The sequence below is a fragment of the Zonotrichia albicollis genome, chromosome 2, assembly GCF_047830755.1.
Source record: "Zonotrichia albicollis isolate bZonAlb1 chromosome 2, bZonAlb1.hap1, whole genome shotgun sequence".
Classification (NCBI taxonomy): Eukaryota; Metazoa; Chordata; class Aves; order Passeriformes; family Passerellidae; genus Zonotrichia; species Zonotrichia albicollis.
The window spans coordinates 59,560,088-59,578,075 of record NC_133820.1 but is presented as its reverse complement, the minus strand read 5'-3'; the positions used below and the strand labels follow the sequence as shown (position 1 = coordinate 59,578,075).

General features: G+C 42.1%; 1 protein-coding gene across 3 annotated transcripts in view; it reads right to left on the bottom strand.

Moving 5' to 3' along the window:
* Positions 1-10,996, bottom strand: part of CDK8 (cyclin dependent kinase 8) — a 74,918-nt gene extending 63,922 nt beyond the window's left edge. For 2 of the 3 annotated variants that reach the window (XM_074535262.1, XM_074535263.1), the window contains exon 1: positions 10,490-10,994. In XM_074535262.1, coding sequence (XP_074391363.1) covers positions 10,490-10,617 — 128 coding nt within the window. In that variant the 5' untranslated portion in view covers positions 10,618-10,994. Of the gene's footprint in view, positions 1-10,489 lie in introns of all 3 variants that reach the window. The other variant, XM_074535264.1, reaches the window with a different exon arrangement.
* Positions 10,997-17,988: the final 6,992 nt, after the last annotated feature.

Here is a 17,988-nt window from a genome sequence, read left to right as displayed (position 1 = left end):
ACAGCAAACGACTGAGTAAAGGAGAGACACAGAGATGGAGGAGAAAAAGCAAGATTACCACTCACTTCACATCCTGCTTTCTAGTGGTAATACCACAGGAATTAGGGCTGTCCATAACTCAAAAAAACAGAAAAAAAGGGCAAAAAAACCCCAACAAAAAAGACCATCTTGCCCATAGCCCTGCAACTAGCTCCAGCACAAAATTTCTGCAGGGGAGAGAATCCCTGGGATTTGGTTCTCTTTTCGTCTCTTAATACACAAAACTGTAATTTGACAGCCAGCCTAAAACCTAGGTTTAAATCCACACAATTATGAAGATCACTCCTATGAGATTAGCTGATGGGCAGCAGACCCCTGCTCCAGACTCAAAGCTCCACGGTGCTTTACCGAAGGCGATGGCAGTCTTACCAGTACTACTTTGATAGGAAACAAAACAAGTGCCTACACAAATATCTCTAAAGGAAAAGATTGCTGTAATTAATCTGCACTTTCCTTCTCTTCTTCAGATTGCTCTTAACTCACCTCAGTATTTTTATCATTGCAGAAACTAGAAGCGGCATAAAGACAGCACAGCATTTCAAAGCATCAGCTACAAACTGGGTTAAAACACAGGTCTATACTCCAGAAAGCCATAATTTCATTGGGTAATTTCTATTTTTGGCCCATTTTTCATCAGTAGTCAAATCTATGACATTACTTTGTTTACACAGAAGAAGCAACATATTTGCTGCTTTTAAAAAAAGCCTAACAGTCACAAACTCACGAGCTACAAATCTACAGACTATATTAGCTTATTTACTTGCCCTTAAGAGAATTCTCTTTCAGAAATGTATCCAGTCACTGAACAACTGTTTCTTCTCAATGACACTCAAGATTTCAGATACTTTACCCATCCCGTGCTCTCACAGACAAAAGAATCCTTGTCCATGAGAATGAATGAAGTTTTCACACAGACACTGCTCCACATTCCCGAGTTTTGTTGCTGGTTCTGTGATGAAGGAATTAGAAGCACCTACAATACTGAAAATAAGACTTATACCAACACTGGCAGTGTGCTTTGTGATCCACTCCATTGCTATTAAGTTCTGTGATTCTCTCTGCTTTTTAGCAATTGCTTGCATTGAACTGGCACTTTCATGAAAGTGTCATTATAAACACCACAACTGTTTTCTTAACCAAAAATTAACTTGTGTGTGTCTAAAGAAAGGACCATTTTCCCAAACAAATAGCTCCACATCAAGTACAATGTGTTATTGGGAGATGGTGATGGCCAGGGTAAAGCCCTCATGATCAGCCCTTGCCTTCAGTATCCCAAGTAACACTCATCAGCAAAGCTTCTCCCCCATTATTTATGGCAAGCGATTTTCAAACAAAACTTCTGAGCAGCACAGACTCCTGGGAGATAGCACTAATGACCTCTCACCATTATTTAACATCTCTAACTTCTCCATACAGAGAAGGACCATCTCTAAATTCAGCTTTAGTCTCTGGTAGGAAGCTTAACAGGATGCCTTTTGAAAATATAGTTAAGATTACATAAACCGCATTGTCTTTAGCCTATATTTTAACTCCATTGATGCATTCTAATTGATTTATGAAGCGCTGAATGTGTTTTGCAAGACTGTTCTCTCCATCTCAGCACCTACCATGGATCCACTATCTCTGCTTTTGGTTCACCTTATCAATTAGTAGTTTCCACTTTCCAGAAAGTCCTTTTAAAATCTGATCTCACCACTGCCCCTTTCCAGACTTTCATAACTGGGACATTTTAAAGCACAGGGTTATACTTTCTGGTTAGAAATTTGCTCCTTGACAACTGTCTGCACCTGAGACAGATCCCTCAATCACTGTCTTCCCTGCTAATCCTTTAAGTTCTTTCATAATGTCTACATTCACTCCTATTTCTTTATTCATCCTTCAGAGAAGACTTAATTTTTCAAAGAACATATCCTCACTCCCAAGGGCTTCCTTTATTCTACTATTTGAGCATGTCACATTTTTTTAATTGATGGGTTTAGAGTACCTACTCACCATCAGTCATTGAGAGCCCAGCAAAGCTTCAAACACTGTTCCCAGGCAGTTTGCAACACTTCAACATCTTGGCTCTCTTTTAGCTTTGAGAGACCATCTCCTCCCACCACCCCTCATATTTTCTTTTTTAACTGAAGTGGTACTTCAAGCAGGTTTTTTTTTTTTAACCCTGTACAGATTCGGCATATGCCAGGAGCAAAGAACAACCCATGTTTATCACAGACAGTCCTCGGTAGTATTGGTTTCCATCTTTCACCCTACTGTAGGCCAGCTCCCAAGTTGATCCCCCCTCTGTACGTGCCCTATCTGTTTCACTAAGTAACTACTCATTACCATCAAGTTTTGTCTGGGCATTCCTCACTGCCCAAAAGCACCCACCTACATGCAATGAGGCTAACAAGCCATTCATTGCTGCATTCTCTGCTTTGCAGCCTCACTGATCCAACGCAGCACAGGCAAGCAAGTCAGGCAGATGTAAATGCAGTCCTAATGATATTGTTCCCCCACCCTTACACTCCACCCACAGACCTTCCCGTGTTGCAATAGCTGGTCTTTTCTAAACGTCTTTTGGTATCTGACACTCATCTGGCAGAGTCACATAAGCTTCCAGTTGGGCTTTTACACAATGGAGCTAACATAACAGCGAATGGCACTGTTAGCACATTTAATTGCAAGGGGTTGTTTTGTTCAACCCTGCTTAAATAGGATTGATGTTCACCCAAAAAGAAACGAGAGATTTTGAAAGCCAAGCTGTTCAAGTACAAAAAGTCAGATAAGATTCAAATTACAGTCAGGGACAAGTTTGCTGCCTTGGTGTCTTCAAGTTCTGCCCAGGTAAAGCTTGCGCTAGTTGCTCTGATTAAGCTTCATACCTTGCTCAGAGCTTCTGTGAGAAAACACACTTGATGAAACCTGATTTTCCAAGGCTTCATTGTGGGATTATCCAGTTATCTGAATGCAAATCGTAATTGGAAGTACATTTGAAGTTAGGGCTCCCCACTCACAGGGTAAGGCTATGCCTCTCACAGAAAGCGTATCTTGGCCAGAATTACAGAGTCGAATCAAGAGTTTTCTGCAATTCAGATCCTTTTGTATTTCAAATTCTCAGCTGCACTTATTTTTCACACAGACAGTAATGAATTGAGTCTTCATTTTTAGAGCAACTCTCAAGTGTCCTTTATTCAAATGTCAACATCTTGTATGCAAGGTGTTACAAGCACACAGCAGAGCTTTCCCAGAAAAACAGGCAGATTGTTTCAGTGACCTTTAGTTGTGTTCTTGCCTGCTCACAAAACGTGCATTTTTTCAAGGATAATTTTAATTTTTGATGTTTAGGCTAGCATCTGTAGTTGAGAAAAATCATTATGCTCTCTCGAACATTTTGTCCTTTAAAAAGTATCTGCAGCCTTAATCATGGCTTATACATTTCTTTTCCTGCAAATTCTAAACTGTCTGCACAATATGCTTTGCCATACTACCACTTAACACTCAAGGTTGTTAAGAAGCTGTTGAATAGAAACTGTTTTCTGAACAGCAGTATCTTTTTGCTTGAGTGTCACACAATCTTACAAGCACTCTATGGCATCCAAATGCTCCTATGATTAAGTCAGACTTTCACTAGGATATGCAAAAAAACCCGTGCAACAGGGCAACATTAGTAGAATCCTCCACTAAAAAAAAAAAAAAAAACCAGAATATTAAATGGTCTATCAACACCTTTCCTATATAATCTACTAAGGACTTTGTATGCTTCTGTATAAAATTCAATATACTTATTCATAAAATCACAGAATGGTTTGGGTTGGAAGGAACCTTAAAGATCATCTAGTGATTTCCAAACTCAAGTAGCTATCTCTCAAATGGGAAGCCTCAACACACAGAAGTTAGCAATTCATTCACTAGTAGCCTAACAAAAAACTGTAACTATGAATAAAGCTAGGGCTGTAATCCCAAATGTGCTATTATGGGGCTTGACAAGGTCTCAGAAACCATTTGTTGAGCCTTGGAGGAGACAAGAGAGAACAGCAGGCTAGCCAGCCAGAACACAAAACCCTCCTGAATGGTTATCAGCCCGCACGTAGCAGTAACATGCAGCATTACTTGCCAAGCTCACAAAGAAAAGATGTGGGACGGTGGGGGGAGAGAAGCATGAGAGGTACAGCACCGGGGGGATAAAGCCTGACACTGAAACTTTATTCCCATCTACTCACAAAACACAGACTTCTCTACTCTAAACTCAAGGCTGCTTTACAGTTGAAGGCTACCAGAAAGAACAGCAAGCCTTTTATCAGCAGCACTGTTCTGTGACAGCACAGCCTCCTGTACAATCAGCACCCTCAAAAACGAACCCCTACTCTCTAATGGGACATCGCGTACACGCATTAGCCACTCCATGCCCCCACAATTTACACATATTACTGTAATTTATAAATCCAGAATCAAGCTACATGGAGACAGACCTCTGGTGTTTTTCTTTCTTGTTCTGCAACACTACTTTCATTGCCTCTTCTCTGTACCTGTCACAAGCTTCGGGTAGGAATGAAACACCAACTAACCTTTGCTGCAGGGCATGAAAATAAAACAACACATCTGTGACAAGATAACAAAAGATCACACCAAATAAGGTCCAAAGGCCACAGCAGGACTCTCTCAACCACATGACCTTAAAAACCTATGAAGCCTCCAGCCATGTAACCGGGTGAGAAGGGAAGGAAGAAGATGGAAGACAGTTAAAAGAGTGGTTGACCAGAAAAATGTAAGAGCACAAGACTTTATGCAATATGGCATGCCTACCCCATTATGTAGATACAGTTTAATTAGGAACTTTGTAACTACTATGGTGAAGGATCCAAAAAGACTCAGGGCATATATTTTAAGAAGATAATACCACATATTAAATACATAAATAAAGTTTGTGGCATTTAGAAATTCCACACCACTGTTGACAGGAGTCAGAAGCCAAAGGCTTGCATGCCAGCTCGGCGGTTCTCACCACCTGCGTGCAATCTCCACCAACTGCTTCGGGTCAAAACAGTTGAAATCAACACACAAACATTCAGCCAAAAACAACAACAACAAAATCACCACTGAGAGAAGACAAGAGTTGTCTGAAAATTTATAGTGAAAACTAATAGCATGAAGTTCATGACATAATTCCTATAAAGGCTCCATACAGAACTAATCAAGATGCTTCAAGTCTAGCCCCACTGTTTCACTTCTCACCAAGTAAAATTTTAGCTCATTACTTGTGGCACTCCCAAATTCTAGGTAATGTGGTAAATTAATGTGTAGAAAATTCCCCAAAGCCAAGAAATGTTTATAACATATTATAATTAGAAAACCGCTTCTAAATGTAATAGTGAACATTGTAGCATCTGTATCGTCTCATCCTTCACGTGACACTAAAAATAGAATAAAAGTTTTTAAAATGCTTCTCACCTGCCCCATCTCTAAGTCAGAAAAAGACTTAATCTGACATGTTGATTTAGAACTTGGCAAAGTAAGTGATTGCTTATCCAATACAATTCAACCAATACACACTCACAAACACAAACAAACTGGAACTCATTGGCTCACCACCCTATGAAGGGCCAGAAAGTAGTTTAGTGTTAAAAAAAAAAAAAACAAACATCACCAAAACTCAGAATTCCTGAAGCAAGCAAAAGCAGTTCTTCTGCATCCATTACAGAGCTTGGCCTGATGTCTAAGCGAGCATCTGAACTTCTACAGTTACAACAGTCAGAAGTGACTGGTTCTGACATTACAGAACAGACACTATGCTCTTATCATTTCCCTTCAACAACAGGTTATGCAGTTTATCTACACTGCATTAAAATATTTTATGTTTTCTGAAAACATTCCGGGTCATCCATCTTCAAATGCTGTGAAACAAGAATAGCACAAGAATCTTGCACATTACCCATACCATTCATTATTTTATCTAACTTAAACAGTTCTGCCTTCTCTATCTTCCAAGATAAATATTCCTCATCCCTTCAGTTTCTCTTTATACAAGAGTTTCTGAGAGAGAATCAAAATTCTTGCAATATCCTTTAATTGGTAGGTAAAAACTAATGTCACATTAGAGATTATACAACCCAGTAACGTACTGGACATCTACTAGATTTCCACCATTCTGCTTCTTCTACAACTCAGACAAACCCTCAAGGGGAGAAAAAAAGTAGATTAGATTTGACTGCTTGAAGCATGCAAGATGTACTTTCATAATGCCAATTACAATGCGTCAGTAGGTTCAAATTAAACAATCTGCTCCCCCACGTACAGCAATACTTGCAACACAGAACTCCAAGTGCTGAAATTACAAAAAAAAAAAGTCCAATTCCACTTGTGTTTAGGACCAACATCACTTCTCACAGTTCCTGACAACAACTAAGACAGCACCAGTTTGCTTAGTGTTGGTTTCCCACCTTCGGTCTCACCACTCAAGTCTCTTTCCAAGAGATTAGGAAAGCTTTCAATAAAGCACCAGGGAATGTTTCTACAGTTCAAGACCCTCAATTACATAATTTTTTTGCTGTTGTAATTAAAAAGTTAGATACTGCCTAACAGGGACATTCAGTAGTTTCTTATTCTCATCCAAACCACATTCAATAAACAGGAAAAATGATTATTTGGAAACCCTCCAAATTGCCACTGAAACAGTCAGCCCTCCTCCACAGAAGAGACTTCTCCCTCAGATTTCTGACTACAGCTGTACCATAAAAAGGGAGAGGAGAGCCAAGAAGGCAGTGGAAGACCGATGCCAGTAAGCCTGGGAACTCGCGCGCAGCACAAGGTGCCACCCCAGGACAGGCCGTGCCTCCTGTGCTGCACAAGCTGGGCACCCAGGCTTGCACCAGACACCCCAGTGTCCTGCCACCTCAGTGTGCCCATGACTGGCACTCAGCTCCCAGGGAGCTGCAGAGAAAAAAAAGTAAAAACAGTAGATCTGCATGCCAGTTCCCGCAACAAGAACTGCTGGCTTATTTTACAAGTCCTGCCTAAGTCAAATAGGTAGATTTAACAGCAGGGTTGAGCAGTGTCCCTGAGGGAGCACCCAAATGGCACATAAGGCAAATTTTATGCAGGAAGTAACTGATATTTTCTGGACCAGAAAAAAAAAGGTAAACTATCCTACAAACACTAGAGATGAGCAACAGTTCCTTTATCTGAACACTGATGCTCAACATGCCATGCCTGCTTTCCCTTCCCAGTCGTTCCCTTCCCAGTGCATACCATTAGAGTCAAATGTCTTCTTGTACACCTTTCTGCTACAAAAATAAACCCCATTAGAGTCAAATGGTTCTTTGTACATCTTTCTGCTATAAAAATAAACCCCATCAATTCACAGATTTTGCTCTAAGCAGGTTTTAGAGCCCACTGCAGGTATTGCACTGATGAAAAAGACACCACCATCCAATAAAAAGCCAGGAAGATTCAACCACCTAGACAGACCACAAACTTAAAATAGAAGGGATTAAAATAAAAACTCCAGAATACCATTTTGCTGCAGGCGGTGCATCAGATAGAGCCCAATTACGATGCCTGACATTGTCACTCAGCTGATTCGGGTTCAGTTGGGTCAAGTTTGGCAAGTAATATGTGAGAAATGTCCATGAAGCTGTACCTGGTCTGGAGCTATCTCTGAGATGGGCCAGTAAAGACCCCAAGCCTCACCTTGTGGCAAAGGGCACTGCAGAGCTGCACCAGCTTTTTTCTTGGAGCAAGGCATGAAAGAAACCCTGGTTACACTCCTATTTGGACACCACCACACATACCACAGGACACCTCTCCTTCATTAGAAGGATTCTCACTCCATCAAGATTCCTGAAAGACTGTCAGGAAATACTCCTGTGTAGTTCCAGTGATGCAATTAATTTCCTAGGACTAGGATACACAGCTGCTATCTAGTTTTCAACTGCCTTACTGCACCTCAGAGGCAGCTGTAAAACCTGTAAAGCAGTAAAATAAAAATTAAAAAAAAAAGGAGGTGAAGACTGCAGCTGTATTACAGAGACTGCTGCTAGTATTCTAGAACTGGGTTTTATCACCAGGGGCCTTAGAAGAAACATTTGCACAAACTTAATTACTAAAATTTAGTTATTTTTTGTGAGCCTTCTATCTCTTAGTCATCATAGTACAAGATGTCATTTAAGAAAAAGCTGAACCAGTACTGTTAACAAAGTATTTGCAGTCCTGCATACCACTCTTCAAAGTACTACAAAAATTACCATGCATATCTTAGATTTGCGCTACTTTAATTTAGGAATTAGAATCATGTAGCAAAGTTTAAAGAACGCTTGTAAACTCAAGGGAAATATAAAAAATAAAGTTTGAGCTGCATAGACTCTAGAAACAACTGAAAAATTATTGATCCATCGTTACTTACCATTACTAAAACAATGCAAGAGTATGTTTTGAATATATGTATGTACAAATAAACAAATACTGAACTCTGTTGCAGGAACTCCCCACCACAGGATGTAACATCCATCCATTACTACAGCTTCAGGAACGTTAAATGTTATTGCTAAATGTTATTATTTGCTTCTTTGATTTAACTAATTCCCTCTGGATAAAAGGATGTAAACAAAACCCTCAACTTCAAGCCTAATTCCACTCTTGTAATTTAAGATCACACATGTACAAATGCATTACAAGCTGCAAAACCATCTATGGATGCTTCTAGTTTACATATTTTAGTGACCGTCCAAGGACAGTTACACAGGATATTTAAAAGAAAAAGTTTTCAGAAATCAGAAAGGCAAATGGGAAGTACTACGGAAAGGGATGGGAAACAAGGCACTAAATGAACAACAAAGCAAAGAAAAAAAGGAGATAATATACATCGCTTATCTTTTCCTTTTTTTTTCCCCAAACTTTAAGCAAATTCTATACCTTGATTTCCCTCCTCATCAAAAGTGAAAATTTAAAAACATACTCATATTACTGTAAAACCACGTTCGAGCAACAATCCATTTTTAAAGCAAACAATTCCAATTTTTGCCGTAATTTCTCCAAACAGCAGCATTTTCAAACATTCTCTCCCAAACAACAGCAAGCAGACCGGTAATTTCACCAAAAATGCTTCAGCAGTACGACATGCTGAATTCCCTACACGCTGCTGCAGTCCAACATGCTGAACAGCTGCAAAGCTGCCTGACACAAACATTAGAAATGTAGCCTATCTTTCAGTACCTCGACTTATTTTTCATATTACAGATCTCTGTATGGGCAGAGAAACCAGGGCTGGGTGTATCAGCAGCATTTGTGCCTGCATATAAGGAGACTTGAGGCAACAGCTTATCACACTTACAACTGTTTTTTTTTCCTCTTGCCCTCCCAGAATAGAAAGAATTTGGGCAAGATAAGATTTTTTCCTACGGACAGCTGGAAGGATTCAAATATAAAAGTTCTGCAAAAAAAGTAGTTACCTGACTCCTACCATCAAACAAAATTCAGGCTGAAGTAACTGTGTTGCAATTAACATCAGCATGTTCAATACAGAGACGAGACAAGGTGCAACCATTTTCATTACAGCTGTTCTCCAGGTAACAGCCAGAGCATTTCCTTCTAGAATCAAAAGCTTATGTAAACACAACCAGACCGTATTTTGGCCATGACTGACCACTGTCTGCTTTTAAAGTTTATTTATTCAATGTAAAAATAATAGCCAGACTTTTGAAATGCACCTTATTGGAATGACAGCATTTAGAGCACCACTGCGGTGAGACTTTAAGAGAAAGATTAGATGCAATTCAAAATTTAGAACCTGCTACAGGAACAACCCGTGCCTCTCCCGTTTCTCCTGCTCCCTACTTCCTATTGTTCCGCTCTTCAGCAAGTGATGCCATGTCACGGAAGAGGGAAACCTAAATGACAGTTTCATTCGGTCTTTCTTCAAAACGTTTATGCCAAGAAATTAATTTACTCAGGTCTAGAACAAGAACTGCTCATACACAAAAGGTGGTTTAAAGCATTCCGAAGCCCCAAATGCACGAGCAGACTTTGGCTTCTGAAGCAGCCAGCAAGACGACCCAAAATGGTGACTACAAGTAATAAATCATATTTTTTTAAAAAAAGGCATTGTTAAAAACAACAACAAAAAAACCCAGTTCTATGAGCCGATGATCAGGCTGAACGGTACAAGCGGCCACTAATTTCTCATAACGAGACTCCATTAAGGGAACGGTTTTCCTCGGGAGCAAAATTTGTTTCTCCAAGCCCACCCGCTACCGAAACGCGACTCCGGCACAGCGCTGAGGGGCTCGCAGTGACCCGGGGGGAGCCGGGCGCCGGCCGGCCGGGGATCCGGCAGGGCCGGAGAAAGGACGGCACCAACGGGGGGAGCGGGGGGAGGCACACGAGCCTGCGGGGCAGGAGGCGCCCGGGGGAAGGAGGGCGCGGGCGGGCCGGGGGTCCCGGGGGGTGCCGCTCGCTCGCTCGCTCACTCACTCACCCGTCCTTGCGCTTGGCTTTGTAGACGTGCCCGTAGGTGCCCCTGCCCACCTTGCAGCCCTCGTACTCGAAGAGGTCCTCCACCCGCTCGCGCTCCCCGGTCAGCTTCACCTTGAAGTCATAGTCCATCTTGGGCGCCCGCCGCGATCCGCCGCCGCCCCCGGCAGCCGCGCCCCGCCCCGCCGCACACACCGGGCGGCAGCGGCGGCGGCGGCGGCAGCAGCAGCAGCAGCAGCAGGAGGAGGAGGAGAAGAAGGAGGAGGAGGAGGAGGCCCCCGCGCCGCCCCGCGGAACATCCAGCGGCGGGGCTGCTCCCTTCGCTCGGAGCCCCAGCCCCCGGCGCTCCCTCCCTCCGTCTCTCCCTTCCCCGCGCTAGGAGCAGCACCGCCGCCGGTCCCCGGGCGAGCTCTCGGGGCCGCGCCCGCGCGCGCTGCCGCAAACGGACGTCGCAAACCGCGGGCACCTCCCCGGCCGCGGGCAGCGCACCACGTGGAAGGGGCCGTCCCGGCGTGCCTTGCAGCCGCACGCCGGGAGGTGTAGTACAGGCGGAGGGAGGGAGGCCGGGCCGCGCTGCATGCCGGGAGCTGTAGTTCGTGGGCCGGGCACGAGGGGCACGGGGCCCACCATCAGCAGCCACCGCGAGCCGCGCTCGGTCCCTTCCCGGGGCCTCGGCTACCGTGAATATCCCCGGCACGATCCAGGCTGGCGAGGGCGGAGGTCCCTGCTCCTCTGAGCATCACTTAGCATCGCTATAATTAAGACAATTCCGTAACTATGAACATGGACAAAATCAGAGAATCACAGAATTTTTTTGATTTGGAAGGGATCCATTAGGTCCATCGAGTCCAGCTCCTGGCCCTGCACAGGACCATCCCCAAGAGCCACACCACGGACCCGGGAGAGCTGTCCAAGCACTTCTTGAGCTCTGTCAGGCTGGTGCTGTGACTGCTTCCCTGGGGAGCCTGTGCTGGTGCCCAACCACCCTCTGGGTGAAGAACCTATTTCTAATAACCAACCTAAACCTCCCTGACGCATCTTCAGGCCATTCCCTCTGGTCCTGTCACTGGCACCACAGAGCAGAGATCAGTGCCTGCTCCCCTTTCTCCCTCCACGAGGAAGCTGCTGACTGCAATGAGGTCTCCCCTCAGTCTCCTCTGCTCCAGGCTGAACAGACCAAATGGTCTCAGCCGCTCCTTCCCCATCTTGGTTGCCTTGCTTTGGACACTTTCTAATAGCTTAATGTCTTTCTTGTATTGCGGTGTCCCAGGCTGCTCACAGCACTCAAGACACAGATGGATGTCACAGCGCTGACAAACCTGCTCTGTGTGGCTGCTGAGACCAGTCAGGATGTGTGGCTGCACTTCTGTTCACAGAGAAAAGTAAGGCACAGCTTCCCAAGGATATTTTCTGGGAATCGCAGCGAGGAACCTCAGAGAAAGAAGAAGCAATTCTTATCTCATTTGCTGTGCCTGTGTTTGTGCAAAAATAGAATGCAATATGGAGATTGTTTACCCAAAGTCTTGGTGTTTTGTTTCCTTGGTTATCAGGGCCAAGCGCGTGTGCAGACTGTTGGTCAGCAGTCAGTCACGAGGTTCTGGGCAGTTCAGTGGAGTTGAATCCTTGTGCAGATTCAGTTTAGATGTAATGTAATATAGAGTAATATAGCACAGAAAAATATAGTATAATAATTAATTAGCCTTCTGATATGCACAGAGTCCTCATCGTCATTTCCTCCCTTTTTCGGGGTTGCCCTGCATTTTACTATAGGGATGTAATACAAAAACCCTTGTGTTTAGCAAGGCCCTTGTATGTGACCAGTAACTGGGCATTTCCCAATGCCCCTCCTTGGCTGACAGAGCCAGAGTCACCCACCCAACACAAAGTCAGCCGGTAATTTTGTAGAACAGGCAGCTTGGAACTAAACTAAAGCTACAGCAATCTCTACTTACAGCCCAGCTTTTGGCATTTTTAATAGTCATGCATGCATGCTTCACGTTTCATGTCAAGAATGCAGCACATTGAGTAAATAAGTAGGCACTCAAATCCCCTAACTTATAGATATCAAAGAATGTGAGGGCTCCTGAAAGAAACAACAATATTCTGGAATCGTCTAAAATCATTTCAATTTTCAATCTTAATTTTCATTTACACATTAGCACTGAAAATTGGGGATTGTGCCTGCTTCCCAGGCTGGCATCACTCAATCAGACTCATGTCAGATGCCCACAGTTGGACTTTCAGTGTGTTGCTATGTAGTTGTTAGGGATATTATGTATGTTGAATAAAGCAATTAGGCATGTGTTACAAAAAATAAGTGCAATTGAGAGAAGCAGCAAAATTACACTTTATTTGCCCAGCAACTCAACTAAATTTTAGAATGTTGCCCAGCACTTCACTATACCAACCAAACAGAAACAGGTCAGGGCAGCCCAGCAGAGATCAAACAATCTGGAAGATGCCATCCACTTCACAAAGTTCATCCATCTCAACCCCATCTCTGCTTTCAGGGACTGCTTGGCTTTGGGGACTTTCAGGGACAGTAAGGGACCAAGCTTGCATGGCCAAACCTGTCTGGCCTGCTCACTACCCTCAGTCCTATCAGCAGGGAAGGTAGCAAAAACAACACTTCTGTAACTTTGTACTCTTCTTTGTGTTATTAATCACTTTTTTGGGGAGGCAATGAACATCCAAACTCCTCCACATGGATCCATTTACTGCATGGTAATTAATGGCTGGGATTAGTCCAGCCCGAGCTGCCACATTGCAGGGTGTGGAAGACAAACAATGTCTGCTTAGAAAGGTAAGAGATCATGAAGGAACACAAGAACAGACAATCCAGATTCATTTTCTGATGACCTGTGCTATGTTTCACATTTGCATAAAACATTTGGAAAGAATTCCATACTTTGACAAACTCTGAGAAATCAAAACCACAACCAAGATATCTTCTTTTCCAGATTGTTGGTCCTGTTCTAAGAATATTTACAAGTTTGCTTGAATGTTTCTTTCCTTAGTTTTACACACCATTTGAATTGTATGCCTTCCAGAATGAGTGTAGCTGTAAACCTGCTGCACCTTCACTCTGTTTTCACTTCAGGTACTTGCATTGAAACCACTGTTTGATTTTACCAGTTCAGACATATGGTCCCCAACTCAAGAGATATTTGAAACAGAAAGCACACTTTGGCTCTTTTTATAATGAAAAATAAATATTGACATTTCAAGGTCAACTTTCAACTCTCTTTCATGGAAAGATGCATGCTTTCTGTGCTTAATTTTAGAAATTTGTCACAGTGTAATATAATTTCAAGGAAAAGTTTAATTTGTGGTCTGCTCTTCAAAAGACAGACACAGACACAATCAGGATCTGGTATTCTTGACTCTCAGGTCTCCATCCTCACAGTGGTCCTTTCAATTGAGAGGATTTCTTATCTCTTACTGCCTGTTTTCTATTCCCTTCTCTCATGCTCTCTCAGGACTCAGTTTAAAAATATATGCTTAACACATCCTGATGCGGTTGGATTTTTGGAGCTTTCCTCTTCTCTTTTTTCCTCTAACAACATTCATGGTTTGCTTTAGCATATCCTTCTGTTCTGAGTTTGTGTAAATCCTAATGCGCCCAGAACACAGACGCTTTTGACATTTTTTGGTCTGGCATCACTACACATGTGAAGGATGTCCAAGTTCTCCACAGGAAAGCCACTGTTACTGTGTTAGCACTGGTAATGTGCAGTGGGTTGGAGACAATTATCAAAGCGAGCTCTGACCAGAGAGGACAGTAGTCAAGGAATGCTGACACCATTAAACATTTCTGAATGTATTTCAGGGAATTGTCTTTCACGCAAAAGCCTGGATTGTCTGGGAACAGGCTGGATTGTGACAATAAGTAAATGCTGTCATCTGGGGGATGGGTGTGTGGAAGAAGTTTTACAGCGACTTCTGTAAGCCAGAATTTTGTGAGAATTTTGATAAGAGAATCCATGTTTACCCTTGAAAGAATTTCCTACCAAGGTCATTGACATAAAAACTCAGAAAGAGAGAAGGACAAATAAGAGAAATCTGCAACTGTCTATTTCAATAAGCACTTTGTCTTTCCTGACCAATGAGTAAAGTGTAAACTTATGTTTTGTAAGAATGGATAAAAAGCATGCATACTTTGAAGCCTTTTGAAAATGGCGTGTTGCTTTGTATTGTGACCATCTCAACTACGACATGGGAGCATCAATACTGAGAGCAAAGCTGGTTTTGGGAGGGGTTGACATGGGCAGTCTCTTGGTGATCCTCCAGCCAGCCCCCACCTCCTGGCCCTGGCCCATGCCAAGAGATTGCCATGGGGAGTGACATAAAATTAGGTGAGAAAATAGTAGTGAACAACTTCAGGGCAAAACCCTTGAGGAAACTGAAGGGGGTACATGGAACAAACCACTCTAAACGTGCAATTAAGATTACTTAAGATTACAACAAAAAAACAGTCTACCCCAAGGGGTGTGGGTTTGCATGCTTGTGGCCATGGTGTTAGTGCTAGAGTCAAAGTTTGTGAAGCAAAGCTTACAGCTGGGAAGTGCACAATGAGCTACTTGCTTTTTGTTTTGTAGTCTTCAAAAATAGAATAAAAATAAAGAAAAGTAAAGTTTAATATTTTTGCTTTCACATCTGTGTATTTTATAAGTAGATAACCTCCAACAGTCTCCCCATGCCATTAGAGTGTCTGCTCATTCCACTTATTAATTTGCCTAATTTGACCATACTTTTGCTTTTCAGAAAGCTTTTCATGAAGCTGTAGCTACCTGCTAAAATTTTCCCATATCCCCATAGAGACATTCTTTAGTGGTGACTGAAGTGTTCCCAGCTTGGTATTGACTGAAAAAGTGCAGTCCTGCTAAGTGCTATACATCTTCCATTTTTTGTTTAGTTCAGGGAAGGCTGAAGGCAAGACAATAATGTGGTTGCACTTTTTCCTTTTCTGTATGTAAAGTAAAACTAACTGTCATACTTGCACAGTCTGAGTATTTTTCAGAAACTTTGCAATTTTTATGTGCAGATGAGTGAACTGAGTAGTGGCAGCACTTATAAAAGCAGTTTATTTAATACAGATAACTAAAGTGCTGATTCTACAAACAGTTTCCTTTGTAAAGCAATGTGTTGGACTTTTTTCCACTCAACTATATTTTACTGTAAAACTGATCTAATAAAGCATCCTAGATTCTGGCTGGAGTGCAAGCTACTAACAAACATACATCAGTCCCAGGTGCTGTATGGGAGAGTTGTGCTTGCATTCAGTGAAACATCTGTTTGCCAGACTTGGGACCACCTACAGTAACAATCAGCCTATGTTATGCTCCTGACAGAGAGTCAGTTGTCGCCATCCATGTAGCTATTTAAAAGACATGCAGATGTGGCACTTGGGGACATGGTTTAGTGGGGTAGTTCTGGGTTAATGGTTTGGACTGGATTTTAAAAGTCTTTTCTAAACTAAGTGATTCTCTGATTCTGCCTCTGCAAACCTTGAAAATTCAGACCATGAACTCATGTTCACTTTTGTTACTGAGAAAAGCCCTGCATGAGAGGAAATAAACCCTGAAATTAAATATAACTTTATATTTTTTTCATATAATCATAGAAATAATAAGGTTGGAAAGGACTCTGGATGATATCTAGGACAATATCCTGCTCAGAGCAGGCAACTCTTAAATTCAGGTTGCTTGAGGGTTTTTCCACTCAATCCTTTATGGAAGGACGTTCCTTAGCCTCTCTGGACCTCCAGGTGAATTTTTCTGTCCTCCTCACAATACAAATCCTGCCTCTGTCTTTTCAGTAAGCTCCTTGTCAGTATTGGCAGGCTGCCCATTATTCCAGCTGGAAGAAATCCTAGAGCCCACAGCCTCTCTCACATGGCGAGTGCCCCAGCCCCATGACCATCTTCATGCACTCAGCAGAACTCACTCCAATTCATCAGGGATTTTCCATATCAGGATTGTTCTACTGGAGACCCCCAAACTGGGCATCGTATTCCACGCACAGGCAAACAAGAGCCATGTAAAGGGAAGTAGTCATGTCCTGGTAATCAATTTTCTGTGTTCACAGGATCACAGAATGGGTCAGGTTGAAAGGAACCACAATGGTCATCTGGTCCAAGTTCCCAGCTCAAGCAGGGTCCCTTAGAACACATTAACCAGGGTTGTATCCGGACAACTTTTTTAATATCTCCAGAGAAGGAGACTCCACAACCCCTCTCAGCAGCCTGTCCCACTGCTCAGTCCTCTGCACAGTAAAAAAAGTTCTTCCTCATGTTCTGGTAGAATGTCCTGTGCATCAGTTTCAAAGGGCCCATTGACCTTTGTTGTATTGCTCCGCACCACCAAAAAGAGCCTGGCCCCATCCTTCTGACACACTATATACATTGAATGTTGGAACCCTGGATGCTGAGAATAGACCTACTTTCTAAAGAGCCTAAAAGACAGAACAATCAAATTAAATCCATGTTCTCAAATTCTTTATTTCAAAACTTAGTAATTGCCTGAGGTTTGCTGCCCTCCAGAGGCTGTTTTTATTATAGTTGCAAAGAGAGAGTCACTGAGGACAGTACTGCTACAGTGCAACAATATTCTAAGATCTACTCTCGTCATTTTGTATTAACAACACAACATGAAATGAACAAGTACCTTACTTAGTTATAGTGTGCTGTTGTGAAACATCACTATGAACAGGACATGGAGACCAAATTCTGTGCTGGAGAATGGGTCAGTGGAAAATAAACTAATTCAGTATAAGGTTTTAGTATGGAAATATGTGTTTATTCACCCATCTAAATCATAACTTCCTTCTGGATGAACAGTCTGTATGTGGGCTTGATACCAGAGAAGATGTTGTGTTTGACTGTAGAGCAATGATTAGTAAAAATAGACTGAGAAAGGAAAACATTAAAAAACATAACTATATATATATATATATATATATATATAAAGTTTATATATATATATATATTAAGTTTATATATATATAGTGTGTATATGTATATATATATAGTATATATACTCTGACTTTTATTATGAAAATAAATTTGATCTTCAGGAAGGACATATTTTAATTGCTTCAGGCAAGGTGAATCATAATAGAATACTAAGTATTTATACTGTGGCAAGGCACATGAAAAACAAAGACGGTGCCATTTTCCGAATGCAGTGAGCAAAGAGTAGTTGCTGATCTGGCCTTGGTGTTAAGAATCTGTCCCAGTTGTCAGTTTGTCCCATGGAAACCACCTAATGGAAGAACAGGAATGTAAACTAGTGTGAAAAACACAAATCACATGTTTTTAAAATTTTAAAAGTTTAATAGTAATAAAATGGTTATAAAAATAGTAATACAATTAGAGTAATAATACTTTGGACAATTTGAATTAGGACAATATGAGACAATAGAGACAAAGAGTTATGGACGTCCGGGTACCTTTTTCTGGGCAGCATGAGCCCAAAAAAGGACCCACGGTAACAAAGGATTAAC